Source organism: Pseudonaja textilis, chromosome 10, assembly GCF_049901715.1.
Source record: "Pseudonaja textilis isolate UNSWEBS1 chromosome 10, rPseTex1.2, whole genome shotgun sequence".
In the NCBI taxonomy this organism is placed as follows: domain Eukaryota; kingdom Metazoa; phylum Chordata; class Lepidosauria; order Squamata; family Elapidae; genus Pseudonaja; species Pseudonaja textilis.
The window spans coordinates 1,506,112-1,528,571 of record NC_141999.1 but is presented as its reverse complement, the minus strand read 5'-3'; the positions used below and the strand labels follow the sequence as shown (position 1 = coordinate 1,528,571).

The 22,460-nt window shown below is 53.9% G+C and overlaps 1 protein-coding gene across 1 annotated transcript in view; it reads left to right on the top strand.

The window, feature by feature from the left end:
• NHSL3 (NHS like 3) overlaps positions 1-21,055 on the top strand; it is a 59,003-nt gene extending 37,948 nt beyond the window's left edge. The window contains 9 exon segments of the mRNA XM_087939508.1: positions 2,221-2,382; positions 6,094-6,149; positions 10,096-10,213; positions 10,983-11,099; positions 13,978-15,643; positions 15,645-15,719; positions 15,721-15,836; positions 15,839-16,960; positions 18,819-21,055. Of these exon segments, the coding sequence (XP_087795634.1) occupies positions 2,221-2,382; positions 6,094-6,149; positions 10,096-10,213; positions 10,983-11,099; positions 13,978-15,643; positions 15,645-15,719; positions 15,721-15,836; positions 15,839-16,960; positions 18,819-18,844 (3,458 nt within the window). The 3' untranslated portion in view covers positions 18,845-21,055.
• The last annotated feature ends 1,405 nt before the right edge of the window (positions 21,056-22,460 follow it).

Below are 22,460 nucleotides of genomic sequence, written 5' to 3'. Positions count from 1 at the left end.
TTGTCCACAGCTCAAGCCCCGGTGGGCAAGCAATGCTGGTGCTCAGAATTTGGGGCTGCTCAGTTAAGTTAAAGGCCGAGTGCCCCAATTTAGGCTAAGTTTTAACAGTGGTCCTTCTTCGTACCTTGGTATGTTGCGTGAAGCTTGCTCATTTGATTGGGTTAGGATTAACGTTCGGTCATGGAGGATATATTCATCCAGAGGAACCAGAGTACGTGCGTTGTGTGGCTCCAGCTGCCAGTTTCAGTCTTGAGCAGTCCCAGGAACCCCACCCCCAATGAAATCCTGGGTGGATGGTGTGGCAGTCTGGGCTAATAATTGATGCTGCCCCACCCCCAGTTGGAGCCAGTGGTCTCTGTTTGAAAATGGAGTAAAACGGATCCGGTTTTGCTCAAACCCGCCTTCTGCCCCCACACTATGCCCCCCTCTTTCTGTTTTGGGAGTGACTGGGTTCTATGATTGATAAATCCACAATAATGCTGCCCTTCACACTGGATTGCCCGGTTGGTGTATGCCAGGTGCTGCAATGGTTGTGGTATCAGTCATGTGACTGCCCTGGGCACTTTCACCTCTTCCTTGCAACAGACTTTAAACATGTCGGCTGTGAGTGAAGCCTAAGCCGTCGCTGAGGGGTGGAAGGGAAAGAGAAGGGGGCCTTGGATGGGAGGCAGAGGATTGTCCTGGATTTGGGGCTTGTTCTCCTAAAGGAGAAGGAAGGGCTGGTCCGGAGACTTCTGCTTGGCTGAGCTGCACACTAGCTTCTCGGGCTCCCAACCGTGGCAACTTAAATTAGGTGGACCTCAACTCCCAGAATTCCCCAGGCAGTATACAGTTTGTGGGCTTTTGCTCCCAGTATACGAGGGATTCTCAGGTTGGAGTCCAGGTTCTCCAGGATGGCTGGAGAATTCTGGGAGCTGAAGTTCACACATCATAGCATTGCCAAGTTAAGAAACACTGTCCTAAATGGACAGAAATAAACCACAGTAAATCTATGAAAAACAAGTCCAACTGTGTTAAGAGGTCTGTTCTTGTGCGGCGTAAACCTTGTTCGATTTAACCAAAGTTAACTTTGGGTGGAGTTGTAAAGCTTATGATGCATAGTTCAATACTGCTGTAAGTGCCCTGCATTCAAGGTAGGATCCACAATAATTAAAATCTGTCATAACAGATGCATTCTCTAGCATTAAAAGATGTTAAGCCACACGGCTGAGGACTGGCCGTTGTTGATTACTGTGAACTGGTGACAGTATGAAGATTGGGTCAGCCTTGGTGAGCCATTCCACAGGCCAGCCCTGCCCAGTTGCATCTCCGGAGAGGTTGGATCATAACAGTGGCATTTAGCGCAGGCCACCATGTCTGGAAGACAGTGACTTCAGGAAAATGGTCACCTCACAGTTAATAACAGTGCATGCCCCTTGCCTTGTCGACGACGGCTGCTCGTCCTGGTTTACAAAAGGGCAGTTGGGCTGAGGAGAAAGCAGCCCATCCTTCTCTCCAGCAACCCGCCCGCCGAGTGACGCTCCCTGAGTGAAGGCAAAGAAGCTCTTCTGAAAAGAATTGGACCCTTCCTCAGTCTAGGAGGGGTTTCGGGGAGGGGGGCACTTGCAGTTCAGGGCCTGGCCTCCTTGGCCAATTGGGCAGCGCTCGATGGGAAGGGCCTTCCCTTCTGCCACAGTGCAGGGTTGCTGCCCGTCAGACCAGGAAAGGTTGGGGCTGTGGAGATTTCCTGCCTTTTGCTGCTGCTGCTGCTGTGTGTGTGTGTGTGTGTGTGTGTGTGTGTGTGTGTGTGAAATGGACCCTTGTTTGCCTGCTCAGTCTGAAGACACTTAAACATAATTTAATAGATAATCAGAGTTGGAAGGGACCTTGCAGGTCATCTAGTCTACCCCACCCCACCCCAGGCAGGAGACCCTACACCATTTCTGACAAATGGCAGTCCAGTGTCTTCTTGAAAGCCTTCAGTGATGGCGCTCCCACAACTTCCGAAGGCAACTTCTCTTCCATGGTTGATTGTTCTCCCTGTCAGAAAGTTTCTCCTTATTTCCAGGTTGAATCTCTCCTTGATCCGTTTCCATCCATTGTTCCTTGTCTGGCCTTCAGGTGCCTTGGAGAACAGCTTGACCCCTTCCCCCTCTCTGGGGCAGCCCCTCAGATATTGGAAGGCTGCTCTCCTGCCTCCCTGGGCCCTTCTCTTCACTTCTCCCCCCTCTGTGTTCCCAGGTGCTGCTGCGAAGGCGGAGAATGAGGAGAAGCGGCTGAGTGTCCAGTACAAGGCCGTAGAAGACCAGCCGGACAACGTGTTCTTCCCCAACAGCCGCCCCCCCCATCTAGAGGAGCTGCACATCCAGGCCCAGGCGGGGCTCAAGTCCTTGCAGAACCAAGGTAGGCTGACCGGGTTGGTGGGGTCGCCCCTCTCTGATGTGGCAGCTTTCCTTGCTTAGCATCACATCTCAAAGCCAGCAGCCTCTCCCAGCCTGATGCGCTCAAGATGTGCGACGGGATGGAGAATCCCAGCTGGTGTGACGTTGAGAAAAGTGGTGCTGAAAATTCAGCTCCTGCCTGTGCATCCATATTTGAATTTGTGCATGAAGAACACAACCTTTGTAAGGGATTCAGGTATGTCCCCTGCAGGACTCGATTAAGCTGCCCCAACAGGTGGGCCTGCAGGAGCTGGGGAGCCTGGCCCTGTCTCCAGTCGGGAAATTCCTCTGAAAATCCAGCTGGAATCTCCTTCCTTTTAGTTCAGGGGGGGAGGCTACAATGGCAGTTTCCTTCTGTGGCTTTTCAGGCCCGTCTCATGAGCCTCTGGCTGCCCCTTTGCAGTTTAATAAGGGCTTTAAATCCCGTGAGACTCTGGCAGCATCGCTCTATAGAGCTCAAGCAGGAGATTGTGAAAGCTGCATTTCTGCATTTTCCCGTGAACTCTGGGAACGTCTTCTGTTAAGAATGCCAGAATCCTCCAAAATTAAGCTGAGCCTGAACTTGCCATTGTGGGAAATGTGTGGCCAATTCTTGGCTTCACGGTTCCAAAATTTCACTGATCTCTTGGGATAAAATTCATGGGTTTAGTAAAAATAGTACCCTTTTAGAGTGCAAGTGCAACATGGAAGTTTAAAAGTAGGCCTATATTTTTCCTCCCAGAATATAAATGCACATGAAATGAAATGGGGGACGGGGGGGAAAGAACAAATGCATTGTTTGCCATTCCCTGGTTCAGTGTGTTAATTGTGGGGGTGTTTTCCCCGCTGTATTCGTGATTTGTGCAGGGGCTTCTCCGTGCACCTTTCAGAGCCCGGGAGTCCGGCCAGGGTCTCGCAGAGGGAAGGTCTCCTGCATCGGCTGCTCAGGGTTGGCGAGGCTGCGGCTGGAAATCTGCCCTTCTTGGCTTCTTTCCCAAAGGCCTATTTTGGGGGGCCCAGATGCTCCAAGGCCCCCCAAATAAGGCCATGTAATTGGGTGCAATTTGGGTAATGACGGAGGAGATGACGTCACGGAGAGGACATTCCTCCCTCAACTCTGAAATGGTTCTGCCTTCCCTAAACAGAGCCCCCCAGGGTGACGTTGTGATGGCACTGAGGGGGGAAGCCGCACAATGGTGGGTTTTGAGGGGGTCAGAAGGTCCTCATCTGAGACGGGAGCTGTCGAGGGGTTTGCTTGGAGAGCCACTGAAGTGCGATATCGTGTGACTTCCTTGCTTAGGGACGGCAATCCCAGCAATCCTTATTCATGTCATCATCGTTAAGCAAGGACCCGTGGGAAGAGGTGGGCGCACCAGCTAGAGCTGCAGGGAGGTTGTCCATCATGGAGCGCAGGCAGGCGGGCCAAAAAGTGGCAGAAACCGCTCGTTGGCTTCTCCGACTGTTTCGCCTGTTGGAAACTGACAGGGAAGGTCACACAAGATGATGGTGTGACCATCCTAATTATGAGCTGGTTGCCAAGTACGTGAATTCTGTTTGTGTACTGCAGTGTCAGCAACCATAAGCACAAGTGGTAGTAGATACCTCTTGTTTAGCGCTGAATGAGTGGCTGTAGCCCGAGGACTGCCTATAGGTACTCCCTTGGGCACCCCTATTCTTTGGCCCTAACGTGCTCCCAACTCTGGGAGTTGAAGCCCACAAGTCGTAAAACTGCCACGGTTAAAGGCCCTCTGCGGTAGAGGCGCCTCGGAGGAGGAGGAGGCCCCAGACCCAAGTGGATTTCAGGCCAGGGTTCAGCAGAGGTGGCCTTGAAGCAGGAGCAGGGGTGCCTCCCCCCCCAGGCTCCCTGGTTCTTCAGGGCCTGCCAGTACCTGGACCAGCTCCAGGGGCTGGGAATGCAGGTCCCCCAGATTGCAGGGGCTTTTCCTGCCTCCAGGACCTGCTGTCGTCCGCGTTGTGGAGGGAGAGGCTGCCTTGAGAGCAGTGGTGGGACTCCACGTTTTTTACTACCGCTTCTGTGGGTTTGGCTAGGGGGTGTGGCCATGTGACTAGGTGGGGGTGGGTTTTTTGCTTTTTGCAGCAACCCCCCCCCCCAATTTTTCTGGGCCTCAGGCAAGCCTCCTGGGGGGGGGGGGGCGTTTGCTCCCAGAAGGCTTCCCTAGGGCCCAGGAAGGCAAAAAATTGAGGGGGGGGCTTGCCTTCCTGGGCCTCAGAGAGGCCTCCTGTGTGAAGCAGTGAGACAGTGAAGGGAATCCCGGCACAGCTGATCTTGGGAACAGCTGATTGTTGGGGGGGGGGGAGAAACACCTTAAGGGGTGACTGGGTGGGTGAGTGTCAGGTGGGCGGGGCAAGCGAGCGAGTGGCAACCAGGTCGGGGTCGTGGCCAGCCAGAAGCTACTACTGGTTTGGTGACCCACGCCAAATCCTTGCTACTGGCTCTCCTGAACCGGTGTGAACCGGCTGAATACCACCACCGCTTGAGAGGCGTCCCCCCTTTTACTCAACCCCAGCGTGCAACTGCTGGGCGAGCTCATCTGCAGTTGGCGCTCCTCAGTCTAGGATGCTGCAAAGTCTGTTTTCCACATCCAGGTCAAGTGGCTGGCGGGGGGGTGAACTGAACCCCGGATGGTGCCTGCCTGGTGATGGCCTTCTGGGAAGCCATAAGGACCTGGCTGTGTCCCAGGCCTCCAGTGGGGTGTGTGTGTGTGTGTGTGTGTGGGTGTCCCCTTTCTTCCTATTTATGGATACTTGGTGTGGATTGGATTACTGTTCTGTTAATTCTTGTTTGTAGCTTCACTTACTGTATTTCTCTTCTCTTCTGCATTTTTATTTAACATTCTGAGCTGCCCAAACTTGCTTTGGAATTGAGTGGTGCCAAAATGGAATACATAGTTTTGAGCTGACTTTGTTTATAGAAGGCGTGGAGGGCCCGTCTCCTACTGGGGGTATTTTCCATTTCCCTTTTTCCTCCTGGCGGCCTCCCCTGCCCCCCCCCGGCCCCCCAGTTTGGAAAAAAGAGGAAGAGGCTCTTCCTGTGGGTTCTGACTGAAGTGGGAGAACCCAGGCAAGCTGCAGACCCTGGAAGGCAGGAGGGAGCCCTTACCCTTCCTTGCAACTAAGGAGAGCAAGAACCTCACCCAGGAGAATTTACCTGGAATCCTTTTCCCCTTTGAAGTAATGCTCCGAACACACGGAGTCTCTCCTGCAGCTGAATGAGAACTGGTGGGAGGAAAGGCACATCCGGCTTCCTTCACAAGGCAGGTTTTAGGTTTAGACTGAGGACACCCGGTTCTGGGAGTGTTGCGCATGCACGCACGCACACACACACACACACACACACACACGGTTTAGATGAAACCTTTATCTGCTGGTGGCTCCGCCCTCCGCGGAGGCCAAGCAAGCAGAGTCCTCTGCAGCTACGCAGAGCAGATGGGCCGGGCGCAGAGCCACAGCGGAGTCCAGGCCTGGTGGGCCCAACTCTTTCAAAAGCCAGCGACCTCCAGCACCTTCATGCTGGCCCCCAGCGCAGCTTCTGGTCACCAGTGGTTGGGGTCTTGCAACTCAAGGGAGCTTCCAGTGTCGCCATCTCTGTCCTCGGAGTCCCCCGATGAGGGTTGGGGGCCCCCCAGGCCTTCTCGAGCTGACCCCTGGCTGTGTCTGTCCTGTTGCCTTTTAGAGAAACAGAAGAAGACCAGGAAGATCTGGGACCACAGTGAGACCAGCAGCGTCCAGGTAAGTCACCTGCCCACCTCCCCCCCCCACCCACCCCTGTTTTCTCACCGTACTGTGCCCACCCCGTGCAGCAGCCGTGCCCTTCTTGGGCCCTCCCAGGCTTGCTGGACTACAGCTGCCCTCCTGAGACGTCCCTATTCCTTGGCCCCAGCGTGTCCTGCAAACACACAGCCCCCTTGGGAAGACGGCTGGGGAGTTCCTGTCTGCCCCTGGAGGTCATCCTGGCCTGGCTGGGAGGGGCAGGGACGCGACACACTCCCCCCCCCCTCCAAGCCACCAGAGTGCTGTGCTTGATCTTTGGGAGGGGGAGATTTGTCTTCCCCTCCCTGCCGCATCTCTGGGAATGTTTACCTTGTTTTTAGCCAGCTGCCCTTTGTCCCTACCGAGCGCCCCACGGCCTCCCTTGGCTGCTTAGCCTGTGGCCAGAAGGGGGCTGCTCCCATCCAGGTGCCTCTTTTGGGAAGGTGTTAAAATGCCAGGAATGGTTAACTTTGCTTTGTTTGTCTATTTTTTCCTTTATTAACATGTACACAAAACACTAAGTGACTATGCAACGGAGACCTTAATCCTATGTCATTAACCCATAAGACCAACACCTTTATTGTATAACAGATACTTCAATGCAATCAGCAGTGATTCCTACCCCCCAACATAATATTAAATTCTGGATGAAAAAGCCAAATAATCTTACACTCAGTAACGCTGAAATCCAAAATTATGACTAATGTAGATGTAATATTTCTTTCTCCTTTCTTTATCCTCAGTAGTCTCAGTTACCCAAAATAGCCTTGAGTTGAAGCTACTAATCTTCAATTAATTATAAATATAACCGCATCGAAATGAAATGTATTAAGATTTACAGCAAACTAAGAGAAAAAAAGGGGACGGGGCCCTTCTGGGTGAGGAATGGCATACTGACATGTCTCTAAATGAGGGGAGGGGGTGATAGTGCTTAAAACCAGGACTCTGGGCAGCGTTGTACCACGAAACCTTTCTGGATAAGAAGATGGGAGATCATCCACTTGTGCTCCAGGCAGCTGTTCCTTGTGAGGGGACGGCAGGATGGGGCGCTTTTGAGCACCGGGAGGTGAAGGGAAGCCATCCATGCTCTCCAGTCAACCATAGCAGAGCCTTTCAGAGCCTTTCGGCTTTGCTAACTCCAGTTTCCACTACTTCCAGAAATTACCCGTTTAACTATCTTAAGGCTAACAGAGTTCTTTAAAAGTACCTGGTGAGTTTATCTTCACTGCAGAATAAAAGAAAAATTAACTCTATAAGTTTAAGAAATGAAAGAATTTGAAATAAGTTGCAAAAAGCTAACCAAGACTTTAATTCAAAATAGTTGTAAATATATTAAAGACAAATTTTGAATATTAAGACTTTCGTTGTAAGATTTTGGAAATCATTATATAAATAAACAGCACCCTTATGGAAGCTAAATTATACTTTAAGGCATAACAGAAATTTGAGATTTTTATGATTTTAGAAATTGGATGCCACAGTAATGGGAACTAAAGATTCTGAATGAGAGAAAGAAAGAAAACTTACCTTCTCTCTTTGGTCAGCACTGGGACTAAATGACAGAAAATGGTATGACTCCAGGAGATTTTTGAAGAAGGGGATCAAAAACCATCAGCTACAATGTCAGCGATGAGGTCTGCTTCAGTGACAGGCATTGTCCAAATGAGGTTGAAGGAGAAATGGCAGGTGTGAAGTAGAGTATCTTGGAAGATCCACCGATAAAGAGCTGAAAGAAACCTGATCTGATGCAGAAATGCTAAAATATAAAGAGATTGTTGAAACATTGGACAAAATTTAAAAATGTGGATTATAAGACACAGATGACACTTAAAGTGGAAATACAAATGATAAGGCTAGAGAAAGGCAAACGTTTCCCAGTTGCGTCCGACTCTTAGGGTCCGGTGCTCATGTCCCTTTATTGGCGGAGGGAGCCAGCATTGTCAGAAGACGTTTTCCATGGTCATGTGGCCAGTATGGCTACATGGCAAAGGCACACGGACTGCGGTTACCTTCCCTGCAAAGTGGTACCTATTTATCTACTCGCACTTGCATGCTTTCGAATTGCTATTGGGCAGGAGCTGAGGCAAGGAAGAGGAGCTTACCCCATTGCCCAGTGCTGAGGTCTCAAACCTGCTTAACGGTAATAATATAGAGAAGATTTTAAAAAGTAAGAGTATTTATTCCACAGAACAGTATTTATCTGATTCAATACTATTACTACTTTGGAATTCTGGCTTGCTGGGACTGAATAAGCCAGGTAAGGAACCCTCCTTGGCTGTTCTTCAGATACTCATCTCCCTGCACTCAACAAGTTGCTCACTGCATAATATTAAGGACTCTGCATGGTTAGTTAATAGTTTCACAGATAGTCCACACACTCTGTTGCACAGCACTCCCGTCTCAAACCTGGGCTGTCGACTTTCCATCACGCCCCCTGAAGGCAAGAAAATGACCTGGATAATTACAAAAAGATTCCTGGATTTACAAAAGAGATTTGCTTAAGCCTCAAAGAAGAGAAACAAAAATTGAAGAACGATCAGAACAACAATGCTTGAATGAATGAAAGAAGACCAAGAGTGTTGGAAACAAAAGGAAGGAGTACTAAGTTGATTTGATTGAGCAAGGTTAAAACAATAAAGCCCTGGGAACTCATTTGATGGACTTTTTGCTGACACCGGGACTGAAATGTTAATGTTTTATGGGTTTGTGTGTGGATAAAGGATGGCCTATGGGAAGATGAGATACTTACAAAGGCTGAAGAATGATTAACTTTGCTTTCTACTTGTAACGAAGGATAGGAAGTTACTTCTTCAAATATTTTCTTTCTGTTTTTTCTCATTTTTTCCCTCTTTCCTCTTTTCTTTTCTCTAGCACTTTCTATTCTTTATTTCTCTTTTCCTTACTGGGTTTAGTTTGTATTGTCTTTTATTATCATTTTTAAGCATTTTCAATAAAAAAATATTTTTTAAAAATTTTTTATTGAACAAAAGAAAATATTTAAAAACAGTGGTGTAATCATCCTGACACATCTAATTGTCTTTCATAGCTATTTCAGATCATAAATAATACATATTTACATAATATATACATCGATATCAACAATTCTTTATAATCCTAGTCTGTTATCTTAACATCCTTATCTCATTTTAATTCAAATTTTAAGTCCTTTTTCCCAATCAGTAGTAAAACAATAAAAATGATTAAAAGCAAAAACAAAAACCTCCAAGCTGGGTATGTCTTGAAAGCGACAGGTAAAAACACCTGCAGGCTGGTTTTCCTGTAGGATCAATAAGGTGATGGCAGCCAGTGAGCGCCACCTGGTGGGCACCTGCAGTGCTTCTGCCTGGGGCTGGAACTGGCTTCCTCAAGTAATTCTTGATTTCACGAAGGCAAGAAAGAAGAGAAGCAGCCGAGGGACAGATGTTGTCCTGGTTTTCGGCTGCCAAGATTCTTGCCCTGAGCGGTTGAGCCTCAGTCGGGGTCAGAAGTGCCTTTAGGCAGCTCCCCCAAACGGGGCTTTCAGAGAGTTTCACTGGTGGAGGAGAAGCCTTGGGAAAGTATTTCCCAACCTTGATATCTAAGTGGCGTAGGCTTCGACTCCCATCATCCCCTGCCTGGTATGTTATTGAACTTTAAGATGGGTGGAATTCCTGCTGGCCCCGGGGAATTCGGGGAATTGAAGTCTACCCAACTTAAAGTTGTCAAGATTGGGAAACGTTTCCTCAGGACATGCGCATGGATTGTCAACACGGATTTTACTTTCCAAACCAATAGAAAACATTTTAATATGGATTTCTATCAATGTTTTTCCATTTTTGATCGTAGTGTTTGTAAGACATCTTTATTTTCAGTTTGATTTAAACATTATTTCCTTGCTTTTCCTGATTCTGCCACCCACTTTTTTGTCCTCTCTTCTGACAAGCAGTCTTCCCAGTCCACAGAGGGTGATGACATTTCCATCCGAAGCCAAGCCTCCTCGTGTGCCACAGAAGATGCCTCCGAAGACGCCATGTCTGTCCGCTCCGAGATGATCCAGAGAAAAGGTACCACCCAGGGGAGCCATCCTGGAGCAGGGGAGAAGAGCCAAGGCTCTGGGCTCAAAGGAGTCGGGTGCTGAGTCAGGGAGACGAGGGCCGTTTGCCCCCTGGAAGACGGAAAGGGCCGGTGGGAAACTCAGTTGCAGCAGCCTCTCCACCAAAGCTCTGTGGAAGTGGAAGCTGCCCCAGGAGGAGGGATGGAAGGAACTGGGGCCTTTAACCCCAAACAAGAAAAGAGGATGTCCTGTGGGGCCAAGAGAGGCGGCCTGGAAATGGTCAGCCTGTAGCTATAGGAAGGGCGAGAAGGATGCTCCAAGGGGGGCCATAAAGGAGATTCTCAGGCTTTCAAGGTGATGACAGGACAATCACATTTCCATTAGCTTTACAGGAAAGTAGGATGAGATTATCTGGTCGTGTTTCCTGTCTGGTCAACCTGGGCAGGCTGACCTCATTCTAGCAAGTCTGTAGGTACAAATCCCCCACCACCTCCTGTACGACCTGAGAAGTGAGCGAGGGTCCTTCTGAGCTCTTACATAACACAACTGTGGCCTCTCTTGGACCCTTCCCTAGGTAGCCGCCTTCCCATCTTCCAAGGCCTTTCTCATACCCCAGTCCACCTGCAGAAGACCCAAGAAGCGTGGAATCCTAGCGCATCTATTTCGTTTCATTTCATACATTGGCACACATACTGGCTGGGGTGGGGTGGGGAACTGCCAATCCACGCTGAGGCTTTGCTGCTGACCGTTTCCATTTCCCTTTGCTTGGCTGCTTCCAGGCTCCACTTTCCGACCACACGACTCCTTTCTGAAACCATCCGGGAAGGGAGAAAAGAGGCGGAGGGAGAGGAGGACCACTGTCCTGGGGCTGCCCCAACACGTGCAGCAGGAGCTGGGTAAGCGGCTGGCCTTGCACAAACTGGGTGGGCAGGTGCTGGGAGAGACCTGTGGCCAGAAGGCAAGGCCGCGCCCCAGCAGGAAGCGCCTGCCTTCCGTGTGCAAGCTGGATCCTGGCTGCGGGAGGGCGGAGGGGGCCTGGAGAAGAAGTTCCTGGAGCGCTCAGGCGCAGGTACCGCAGAGGCTGCGGAAGGGCAGACAAGGGAACCGGCCAGTCCAGGGACACAAAGGGCTCACCTAGCTTAGGCCCTGGGGAGGGATTTGCCCCCTCCGGTCCCAGAGGGAGCAGGGATTGCAAGAGAGCGTTCAGACTTTTGCAGTGTTAATTCAGCACCAGAAAAATAAACACAGATGGCTGAGGCTTCATTTAACATCTTTATAAACATAGTAAGTAGATTTTCCAATACCGGTTGTAGATTTCTCCAACAGGAAGCAAACTCAAACAGGAGCAGACATGTTACAGGTTCAGAGCTTCGGCAGCAACTCAGGAGCTCAGAAACAGACCTCGGTTTCACTTGAGTTCAGCAGGCAAGCAGGACACGCAGCAGAGGAGAGAGAAGCCGTTTCACTTTCCACAGACAGACGCAGAGCTCAATACAGAGCCACACCTAGGCTACTTCTAGTTTCAGTTTCCAAACAGTCCTCATTGGCTGACTTAGTTGCTATGGCTATTCATTGCCTGACCTTGTTACCAGGCTCTATTCCAGCTCATGAATAGACTCTGACAGGGAGCACTTGGTGGGGCTGGAATTACAGGGGGTCCTCGGCTTAGGACTGTAACAGAGACATAAGTAATGACAGCCATAAAACAGGGCACCAATGTGGCCTTTACCCCTTTTTGTGGCTGTTACTAAGCAAACCATAATGGGTCACTTTTGCTGAAAACCAGAAGTAAAAGCCATCTTCAAACGCAGGGTCCAAGGGACGATGCTGATGGCTAGACGGGCCGACCGGTGGCCAAATGCACCACACCCGGGCATGGGACTTTGGGGCGGGGGTGCAGGTGGCCGTCAGTTCAGAAACTGGTCGTGAGTCCCCTGGAAGCTCCGGCATAACCTTGACTGGTCATTAAATGACAGTCACAAGTCCAGGACTACTTGTAGTTTTACAGAGGGGAAACCACTTTAACCAGCCGCCCACTGAGTTGGTGGCTCAGGCGTTTGTTTTGGGGAGCCCCCCTCATGCCAGGCAGCGTCTCCCTGAAGGCGAGCTGAGCTGCCACTTAGTAGGGCCCAAATCTGGGCTGCGTGGGAAATGCTGCCATTGTTGCTGGTTCTGAAGGCAGTGCAGCCTTTCCTTCCTGGCCTTTAAAGTTACCACCTTAGTGTATAGGTGCTGCTTTAAGCTTCATTTGCTTGGAAGACATTCTCTACACCCCAGAATATAAATTCCAAAATTAAAGCAAAAACTTATCCTACAACGTGAAATTATGGGCTTGTTCTCCTGCGGAATCTCATTTGTTTTGAGCTGCAGGCAGCTTTTTAGTCCAGATTCTTCTTTAAGGCAAACCTGAATGTCACCCCCCTGTCAGGATTCCGGTGACCCCCATTTAAATCCTGAGTCTTGAGCCAAACTTCCTAAACTTAAAACGGATTTATTGGGAGTTAACATGTCAGGTACTGCCTGGGTGTAGGTGACTCTGAGACACACCATTCATTGTCACCCTTGACCCTGGTTCCCCCTCCACACCCCCTGGGTGTATCATAATTCCTATTCTCCAATGGGACACATCCATAGCCCAGAGTCATCAGTCATGCTCTCCAGTTAGAATTTTGCACTGCAGAAATCTCAGTCGCTCAGAAACTATCTTTAAAAATATTTATGGAATGCACTTTCGATTTCCAAGCTGCCTCACTGCTCCTCCCTTTCTGTTGGCAACTCTAAAAAGGCCATAAAACATATTTTATGAGTTGACCATCGCATTTTGTGGGCATTTTATCTCCTTGGCTTTCTGGTAAGATGCCTGCTGTTTGATCCTTCCCTGCATCCATTTACGGTTTGGACCAGAACTTTTCCAAGGGCCCCTCAGGGAGTGGGTGACCCTCCCCAGCAAGATATGCCCTCTTGGATCAGCCAAGAGAGGGAGGGTGGCTGCCTGGTCAGAACAGCCGCAGGAGGTGCGGGGGTGGTGGTGGCTTCGCGCAGAGAATGCTTAGCACAACTAAACTGGGGCTGAGCGGCCTGCGGCTCAGCTCGTCATAGAAACTCAGCCCTCTTTCTAAGCATATAATAGGAATGAGGCCGTCATTTTATGGCACAGTCTGACTGCCTTGGGAATAAGATCACCAAACGGCCCTTGTATTTAGTGCGTTGCTGGCCCTCACATTAGGGGGGGGGGCACTTCTGGAGGGGTGGAGAGGCTCTGGGAATGGTGTCACAGGCTTCCTCTTGGGGCTCAGTTGGGCATAATTAGGGCCGGAGTCTCACATCACACTGAACCAAAGTCAAAACTAGCCAACAACTATTCTGGCTGGGTTTATGCCGCATGCATAGAGCTGTGAGGGCGCAGTGGTTAGGAGGCAGCATTGCAAGCTAACTCTGCACTCCACTGCCAGCTGTTCGATCCTGAGCAGCTCAAGGTTGACTTGGCCTTCCCTCCTTTTGAGATCAGTAAAACGAGGACCTAGATTGTGGGGGGCAAGAGGCCAACTCTGTAAACCTCTGAAAGACGGCTGGGAAGCCCTGGGAAGCAGCGTAGAAGTCCCAAGGCTCTTGCTATGCCAAGCCAAGCCCAGCTGCGGCCTGGAACTGGGGTGGGTCTCTCCTAAGTTGAGCGAGGCCAGCGGAGCATTTCTGGGTTGGGGGTCCGGCCTTGGCCCAGTTGTCGCTTCCTCAGCCCTGTCTTGCATTGGTGCCCATTTGTCTTTCTACCTACAGGCCTCAGCAACGGGCGTGACTCTGCAAAACGTCCGGGCAGCATTGCCATCAGAGCCGGCCCGAGCCCGCAGCTCCTGGTGAACGGCAGCCAATTGCCCGGCCCCACCATCCAGATCCCCACCGTCGATGGAAAGCCTGTAGGCACCGCCCTTGCCGAGCAGGGCGCCCGTGTCTCCCTCCAGGCTCTCGAGGCCCACGCTTCCGAGGCTGCCCTCCAGCGGCACATCAGCCGCCTCTACTATGATGACTCGGTGCTGGACCGCAAGACGGCGGCCAAGGCGTCTCCTGTGGCCAGGCCCAAGTCCCTGGCCGTCCCTTGGATGACCACCCAGCCCAGTTCTCCCGAGCTGCTCAGCCCGGTCATGTCCATCTCTCCACAGGGTACCTACCTCTCCAAGATCATCCCCAATGCCATCTTGCCACCCATGGTGGACGTCATTGCTCTGTCCTCCAACCGGGTGCGTACCCTCAGCCGCTGCAGCCTGGCCAGTGCCAGCCCGGCCCTCTCAGTGCGCTCCACCGGTCACTTCCCGGCTGCCCCCCGCAGCCGCGAGCACTCCTCCTCCAGCGACAACTGGAGCCACTCGCAATCCACAGAGACCATCGTCTCCAACGCCTCCACCATCTCCTCCCACGGGGGCCAGGGCGGCCAGAAGGACGAGGCAGGGCTGAGTAGCAGGGACCCCCCCGCAGGCAGGCCTGACCGGCTTGGTCCTTCCAGCCCCGCCACTTCCAGAAAAGCCTGGGCCGCCCCCGCCTCTCCGAGCCTGCTGAGGGGGCAGCCAGGAGGGAGCAGCGGTCGAGCCTCACCCGCTAACAGCACCAGCAGCCTGGCCGAGGGCTCGGACGATGCCAGTGTGCGCAGTGACCGCTCGTCCACCCGAAGCGTCTCGCTGCGGAAGAGGAAGGCGGCCCCCTTGCCCCCCCGGAGGACCTACTCCTTGCACCAGAAGGCTCAGCAGCTGGAAGCTGAAGGGGCGCCCCGAGGAATGGGGCTGCCTCCCAAGCCGGAGCGGAGGCCCCAGCGGGAGGGCGCCCAGGGCCCCAGCCAGGCCAGCGAGGATGACGTTTTCTCCCCCGTCCACCTGGGTGGCACCAGCAGCCTGCCCTGCTCGCCGGACATCTCTTCCCAGAGCCCAGGGAGGGTCAGCCAACTGCGGGAGCCCAATGAGGGTGAGGCCCAGGAGCCCGGCTCTCCCCACCGCTTTGGCCGCACCATGTCTCCATCGAGTGGCTACTCCAGCCAGAGTGGCACACCCACGCTGCACCCCAAAAGCCCCCTCCCTCACACCGCGTCCCCGGGGAAGAAGAGGCCACAACCGAGGAAGCCGGAGCGTGTCTGCTCCCTGCAGTCCCCGGGACCCTCCCTCTCTTCCTCCTCCCTGACCTCCCTCTCCTCCTCGGCCTCTGACCCTGCGCCCCCCGAAGGGATGGCCACGCCCACCCCCGGCTGCCCCCAGGCCTCCTCCCCCGCCGCCCCACGTTACGTGGACCGCTTTGTCATCCCTCCCCACCCGAAGGTCCCGGCCCCCTTCTCCCCACCACCCACTGAGCCAAAGAGCAAGGAAGGGACGGGGGCTACCTTGCCCCCAGCAGCCAGGCCCCCTGCAAGCCAGCCCTCTCATCAAGGAGGCCTCCCCCCACCCTCCCCTCCGCCGGCCTACCACCCCCTCCGCCCCTGTGAAGAAAGCCGAGCCGAGTGCTGGGGACCCCGGAGCTGCCCTGGTTCCCCCGAGGCCGAGGTGGGGCTTCCACAGACCCCTTATGGCTCCCTCCACCCCCACCCCTGATGGACGAGCAGGACCTGTCCATGGCCGATTTCCCTCCCCCAGACGAGGCCTGCTTCCTGCTGCCTCCCCACCCTTGCAGGCGGAGTCTGGGGAAGCCCCCACTTTGGAGGCGGAGGGTGCAGAGGCCCCTCGAGACCCCCAAACAGCTGCCTCCCCTGCAGGGCAGGAAGACGGAAAGGCTCCCTCCTTCCCCATCCAGCCCCTGCTGGTCCCAAGCACAGAACTTTCTCCACTTCCCCAAGCCCCCCCAAGCGGAGAGCTGTCCGGTCCACAGCTGGGCTCCAGGCATCCCACCACCTCCAGCCTGTCTCCCCAGATTAAGAAGCCACCCACCGGCTCCCATCCCGACCTCAAGAAGGAGCCTGCCACGCGCAGCAAGGCCGCCTCAGTGCCCAAGGAGGATGCCAGCCTGCCCATCGTCACGCCATCCCTGCTGCAGATGGTCCGCCTGCGCTCGGTCGACGTGGAGGCCCACGGCCCTGGGGTGAGTCCAGCCGGGGGGTCCACGGCCCCCACGGAGCCCAGCAGAGCAAACGTGCCTGCAGATGGGAAGACAGCCCCCTCGGCCCCCCAGAAGCCTCTCCGCAAGTCCCTCTCCTTGAGGGGGGGGCAGCCTGCTTCAAGAGAAGGGCTCAACCCCCTGCACGAGGCTGTGCGCCTCAAGGCCTCCACCTTCACCTCCAGGGAAGCCCTGAGTGTCGGAATGACCGAGAGGAAGACCAGGAGCCGGGCGGCGCTGCCAGGCACCCCGGCCAGCAACGGTCCAGTGTCCCCACTCCACAAGTCCCCCACCTCCACCGCCAGCTTCATCTTTGCCAAGAGCCCCAGGAAGCTGGTCATCGAGACGGCACCCTCGTCCGAGGCTCAGGCCAGCCTGCAGAAAAACCTGGTGGCCGAATTGATGACCGTCTCCAGCCAGCGATCCACAGCGGCCCCAGGGCTGCCTCTGCAGGGCTTGGCCAAGGCCCCCAAGGCCCAGAAGATCCCCCCTCCCATTGCCAAGAAGCCTTCTCTTGGGCCGGGGCGCAGGCCCTGCCCCCAGAGCCCAAAGCCCTGCGGAGCTGAGGAACCGGCAGTCGAGGAGCGGACTAAGAAGGTGGCCTCTGAAAGCTGGAGCCCTCCCGTGGAGTCTGGCGATGGCCGCCCCCCAGCCGGGCCTGAAGACCTGGTGCGGAGGAGCCCCAAAGCACAAGGTGAGCCCATGGGGTGCCTTCCTGTGGCAGGGGGGCTGTGGGTGGAGCAGGAAGTCCCAGGGGCCGGATGGAGGCCTTTTCCCGGGGTTTGCGGTATTGGGACTTCTGCCCTTAAGCTGCATTCAGGCTTTGTGTGGCAGTTCTCCTGCCAAGTTGGAGCCAGCTGCATGCCAGGGTTTAGGGGAGTGGCACTTCCTCCCTTTCTGTAGAACCGTCTTGGAGGTGGGCATCGCCTGCTCTGGCCCCCATCATGAGGCATTTTGGGCTGCCCATGGGCTGCCCAGAGGGGACAGGAGCCCCCTCACGCCCAGGAGGGTCTCCTCAAAGGTTTTCCTCCCGCTTGTCGAATCAGAGACTTTGCACCCCTTGAAACTCTCTGCCAGAGGCCTTGGGAAGCCTGGTGGAGCCTCCTTGCGGTTTGGGGGGGGATACGAGACCACCAGGAGTTGCCAAGGGGGCAGGTCGGTTGGGAAAACCTCTCAGAGTCAGGCACTGGCCTCATTCTCCATCCCCATCGCTGGCAATCAAATGCATGGGAGTCACCCCCCCCCCCTCCAACTTGGACCCCTGCACCGAGGATGCTTGCAGAGTCAGGTCGGGGGCTGGGTACAGGAAAGAGGTCCAGGAGGCCGCCTTCCTTGCACCCCTTTGCCTCTCAGTCAGGAAGCCAAGCGGACGGGCTGTGCATCCAGGCCAAGGACAACCCAAAGTGGCCCTCAAAAGAGGGTTCCGCAGCCATACAGTGTCCCTCCCCAGGACGTCCGAGTCCACCTGCCCTGCTACGCTGTGGCGTGGTCCAAGCAGACTAGCCAAACCCAAATCCTGCAGCCGGTCTTCATACATTTTACTCCCCAGGCCTCTAGTGCTCTTAGTTGCTCTTCTCTGCATTTTTTTCAAAGTCTCAACATCTTTTTTGTAATGTGGTGACCAAAACTGGATGCCGTATTCCAGGTGTGGCCTTGCTTAGGCTTTATACGTTAGTAATAATAGTTCATGATTTTGATTCTATGCCTCTGTTTATACAACCCAGTTTTGTGTTCACTTTTTGGGCTGCCGCCGCACACGGCTGGCTCCCGTTTAAGGGAACGTCCGCTAGGCCTCCAAGGTGCTTCTCGCAGTTAAATCATGAGTAGCAATTTGCAGCTCTTAGACTTTGTTTCAGCAGAGGTGGTTCAAACTTGGGATGGCGCTGAGCAAGTGGCCCTTATAACCAGCCCCTTAAGTTCTGACGGTTGCCGTGACGTGCAGCAAGGCAGTCGCTTTTTGCAACCTTCCCCAAGCAATGGGGGAGCAGACAGGAAGCCTCAAGTTGTGACAGTCATCGGGGGCTGCCTGAACTGCCGCCACTAGGCAGCCTGGTCACACACGGGGGCGCTTTATGACCAGCTGGCTTAGAGATGGAAATTTCAGTCTCCACTGCCATCATGAAGTAGGGACTCCCTGTAGCAGAGAAATCTTCCAGCTGATCAAATCCCTAGCAGTGGAACAGCTGCCTGTGCGGCCCTGGGTTTCCCACCTCAAGACAGCAACCTTTCCTGACTGGTTTGATGGACTTTCCTGCCCCCTGCAGAGGTTCCATAGGGGGCCCCTTCCTCATTCTCAGGTGACCCTGAAGCTCCTTGCAGGGGCCACCCAATTCGAGTCTGGGCCACCACGGCCCCTGCCCTGGTGCTGCCAGGCTTGGCCTTGTTTTACGTGAGATGAGCAGCTACGTCAGTAGCAGCAACCAAGATTGGGAGGTGGGGCAGGCTTGGTCCAAGGCTCTTGACCCCTGCTGCAAAATCTCATGCTATTCCCGGGGAATGAAAGTGACCCTGTAACTCTCTCTCTCTCTCTCTCTCTCTCTCTCTCGTTGCAGAGGCAAAAGAGGAGGAGGGGGTGTGAAGGAGGACCCTGCGAGGTACACGTGCCGGTCGGATACAGGGCTTAGACAAGAAAAATATTCTCAGGGACCTCTGAGGGCCAGAAGAGAAGCTTTCATGGTGGCACCGAAGAAAACCACCCTCCTGCGTCTCCTGTGGCCTTGATACTTATGCAACAGCGGGATTAGCTTGGGTGCCCTCAGCCATGCGGTTCTTTCAAACCCAGGGACAAAGGAGCACATCCCTTTCCATCCTCCCGTCTCTCCTGGGACTCGAACCTTCCGTTGGTCCTGCTTGGTTTGGTGGTGTTGAATTGCTCCCCCTCCTCCCCGGTTTGGCGTGAGAAAACAGCTTCCGGTAGCAGAAGAGAAGAACAACTCGGGTGTCTGCAGGGAGGATGGTCAAAACTGAGGCCGCTTGTGGCAGTTGTTCCCCTCTCTCCCCCCTGCCCCCCGATGCCTTTGTAATGGGTTGCGTTGCCTGTGGCCGTTCGGGGTGCATTTGGGGAGTGAAGAGAAGGGGCTGGGCTTGCACACCCGCGTGGCACGAAAGCCCTTTCTCAGATCCCAGCGGGGGCTGAGAAGGGACGGCCATTACGGGAAATTCCTGCTCAGTCTTCCTGGGTGGTGCCGGGTCCCAGTTTTGCTCTGGACTCCTGTGGGCAGATTCTGGCTGTTGTAAACCGCTGATTCCGAGCAGGGGGTGCCTGTACAACCCCCCACCCCTTGCCCGCCCGACTAAAGCACAAACGGCAGCCTAGAAGATGGTGCAGCCGCCAAAAGTCGTGGATTTTTGCCAGTCTCTCTTCATCTGTGCCATGAGTGCTGCCTGAGGGAAGCCCCCACCCCCACCCCAATGAGGGGTGGGAGAATCTCAGAGCTGCCTTGCAATGGACAGGAGAGGGTAGCAGACACCTGACCCAGCACTGTCAAGGTTTGGCAAGCACTGGCAACTGTCCGGAATATACTGTAGCTCTCCACTGCCAAAAGAGCAAAAAAAAAAAAAAAAACCCCACTGAATTTCGCACCCAAACATTCCCGTCTCGGGTCACGAGGACAGAGGATCCATTGGAAAGCCGGGTGGGGGTGGGGAAACGGCTTCAGGCCATCCTTCCCTTCCCCCCACCAAGAAATCCAAGTGATAAGGCCACGGGGTGCCCCCACTTGTGTTTCATTGGTGGTGACTTTGCCCCGTAGTTGCTAATGGGCGCAGAGATGCAGAGCAATTGGATCCGATTTACCCTCCCTTCTGTGGGGGCTGGGGCTGGACCTGCAGAGGTGCAGCGGCTCTTGCTAGAAGCTGGGGTGGGGTGGGCAAATTCCACCCAGACTGGAGGCAGAAACCCTTGGTGGTGTGACTTGGGGTGTCCTGATCCGGGCAGGAGCGTCTCGGGGGTCTTCTCTCCCCCACCAGGCAGGGCCAGCAGGGGCTCATCAGAGGTCTGCGACCCCCAGAATGCAGGGAGGGCAGCCGGCAGCATCCCAGGGGCCCCCACAGGGCCCAGGTTGCTTGCAGGGCCCCTGGTCTGGCCATCCTGGCCGGGGAGGAGGAGAGTTAGGGGGAGCTTGGGCAGAGGCAGCTGCTGATCGGGGGCGTTTTGTGGCCTCCTGCCAGACGTGCAAGAAAAGGGCTGGGCACAGTTAACTGTTCTAAGTCACTATTACCTGCATCCATGGCCGACCTGGTCGGCTGAGATGTCAGCAAATGGTGCTGACTCAGAGGGCACCCTCTGCAGAAGGGCGAAGGGGGCACCGAGACCCACGCCCCCTTTCCTTCCCAAACCACCACACGTGCCTGCAGTGGCAAATGCCCTCCCCCCCCACCCGGCCCTCAGCCCCGGGGCGCACTGTGGGAGGCTTGCCACCGTCCTCGAGGAAGTCAGGGTTTTAAGTTTGCACATGGTGCTGGTGCAAATCGGTGGCTCTTTCTTCAGCCAAGAGCAGCGGGGAGAAAGTGGTCACAGCACCATCTCGCCTTTGGCTGCAAAGGAGACGGAAAGAGCTCTGCCTGGTTTTGTCTCCCCCCCCCTTTCAACCCCCCCCTTTTGTTTTTCTGTTTTTGAAGAGCCGGCAGCTGCTCTCTACACCTTGGAAAACCTTGGGAGTCTGTTGATTTGATTCCCACTCTGGTGGTGAAAGGGAAGGGTTGCTTTTAAAAAAGAAAAAGGTCAATTCTGTTTTAAAAAAGATTAATGTGCATTTGTAAAATGACTGATTAAAAGCTTGCTTGCTGACTCTTCTTTCCTGTGATATGAGGAGGGTGAGAGGAAGGGCACATTGGGTGCCCCGAACGGGGAGGAAGGAAGAGCGGGTGTCAAGAGGCAGGGGAGGTCAAAAAAGTCAAGATGTGGGGCACTGCAGTACAGATGCTGCTCTTATAAAACACCCAGTCTGTGCAAGACCAGCAGAAGGGCAGGACCTCAGTTGTGCAGTTGGGGCTTTTTAGACGCTTCCCCTCCCAGCTGGAGAAATGGGCTCCAGCGACCTGGAAAGTTTCCTTCCGGCCCCTTTGAAGGACAGGGTGGGGTGGGGGGCCAAATGGGACCCCCAGAGCCCACAGAATCTGGTCATAGCCATTTTGGAAGGACGGTTATTTTCAATAGGGAGCCAGAAGAGCCGTCTTACTTTCACAGAGGCTTAAGGCAGCCGTCTTACTGAGACAATTGCCAAGTTTTGGAGGACGGGATTATGTTAAGGGAGGTCTGCAAGGGGCTCTTCTGCCCCGAACCCCAGCCTGATCTGGGGGCTCCAAACAAGCCCCAACTGATGGGGGTGTTTTTTGAGAAGGGCGGGGGATAATCAGGCTGTTTCCACAGATTGGCTGCAAAACCTCTAATGGTCCATTAGGTCAACTTTGGGGTAGATAGAAACGTGGCTCAAAATGCCCGATCTGTGCCAAGCGCGGGTGAGAGACTAACGCATTTCCAGCTCTGAATAAACACCCCCAGGGTGGGCTTGCTTAATTTAATGGTTGCCATCAGCAGAGTTTAGGCCCTGAAAACCCAAGAGGGCTGGACTTCCAGCCCTGCCTGGGTGACCTTCAGCCGGTCCTTCCCTCCCTCCCTCCGGGCCCTGCAGATAAGGCAGCTGCTAGGAGCTGCTGCTCGCTTGGAAGGAAAGGGAAACAGCCCCAGGGCAGCTAGGCCTCAACTTACAAAGAGTTCATTTAGTGACTGTTCAAAGCTACAATGGCATTGAAAAAAAAGGATGGTTTTTTTCACACAGCTTGCAGCATGTCATCGAAGTTCAGGTGCTTGGCAACTGACTTGTATTGATGATGGTTGTCCTGGGAGTCGTGGGATCTCTGCAAGGTCAGCGGGGAAGCCAGATCCACTAACTTAACTGCAGTGATCAACTTAACAGCTGTGGCGAGAAAGGTCATAAAAGGAGGCAAAAGTCTCTTGCTTAGCAACAGAAATTTTGAGCTCAGCTGTGATCATATGTTGAGAACTACCAGTACAAAGAGAGCCATGTGTCCTTAGGGAGCACGGCCACTCTGGAGTTACTCACAGCACAAATACAATCCACCCTAAAATACTAAACACTCAAAAGATTTATGCCTGTTTGAGATGAACAAGCAAGCTCTGCGTTTCCTCCAAACTGGAAAGGATTATTTATGTGCCACTGGCTCAAGTCTCA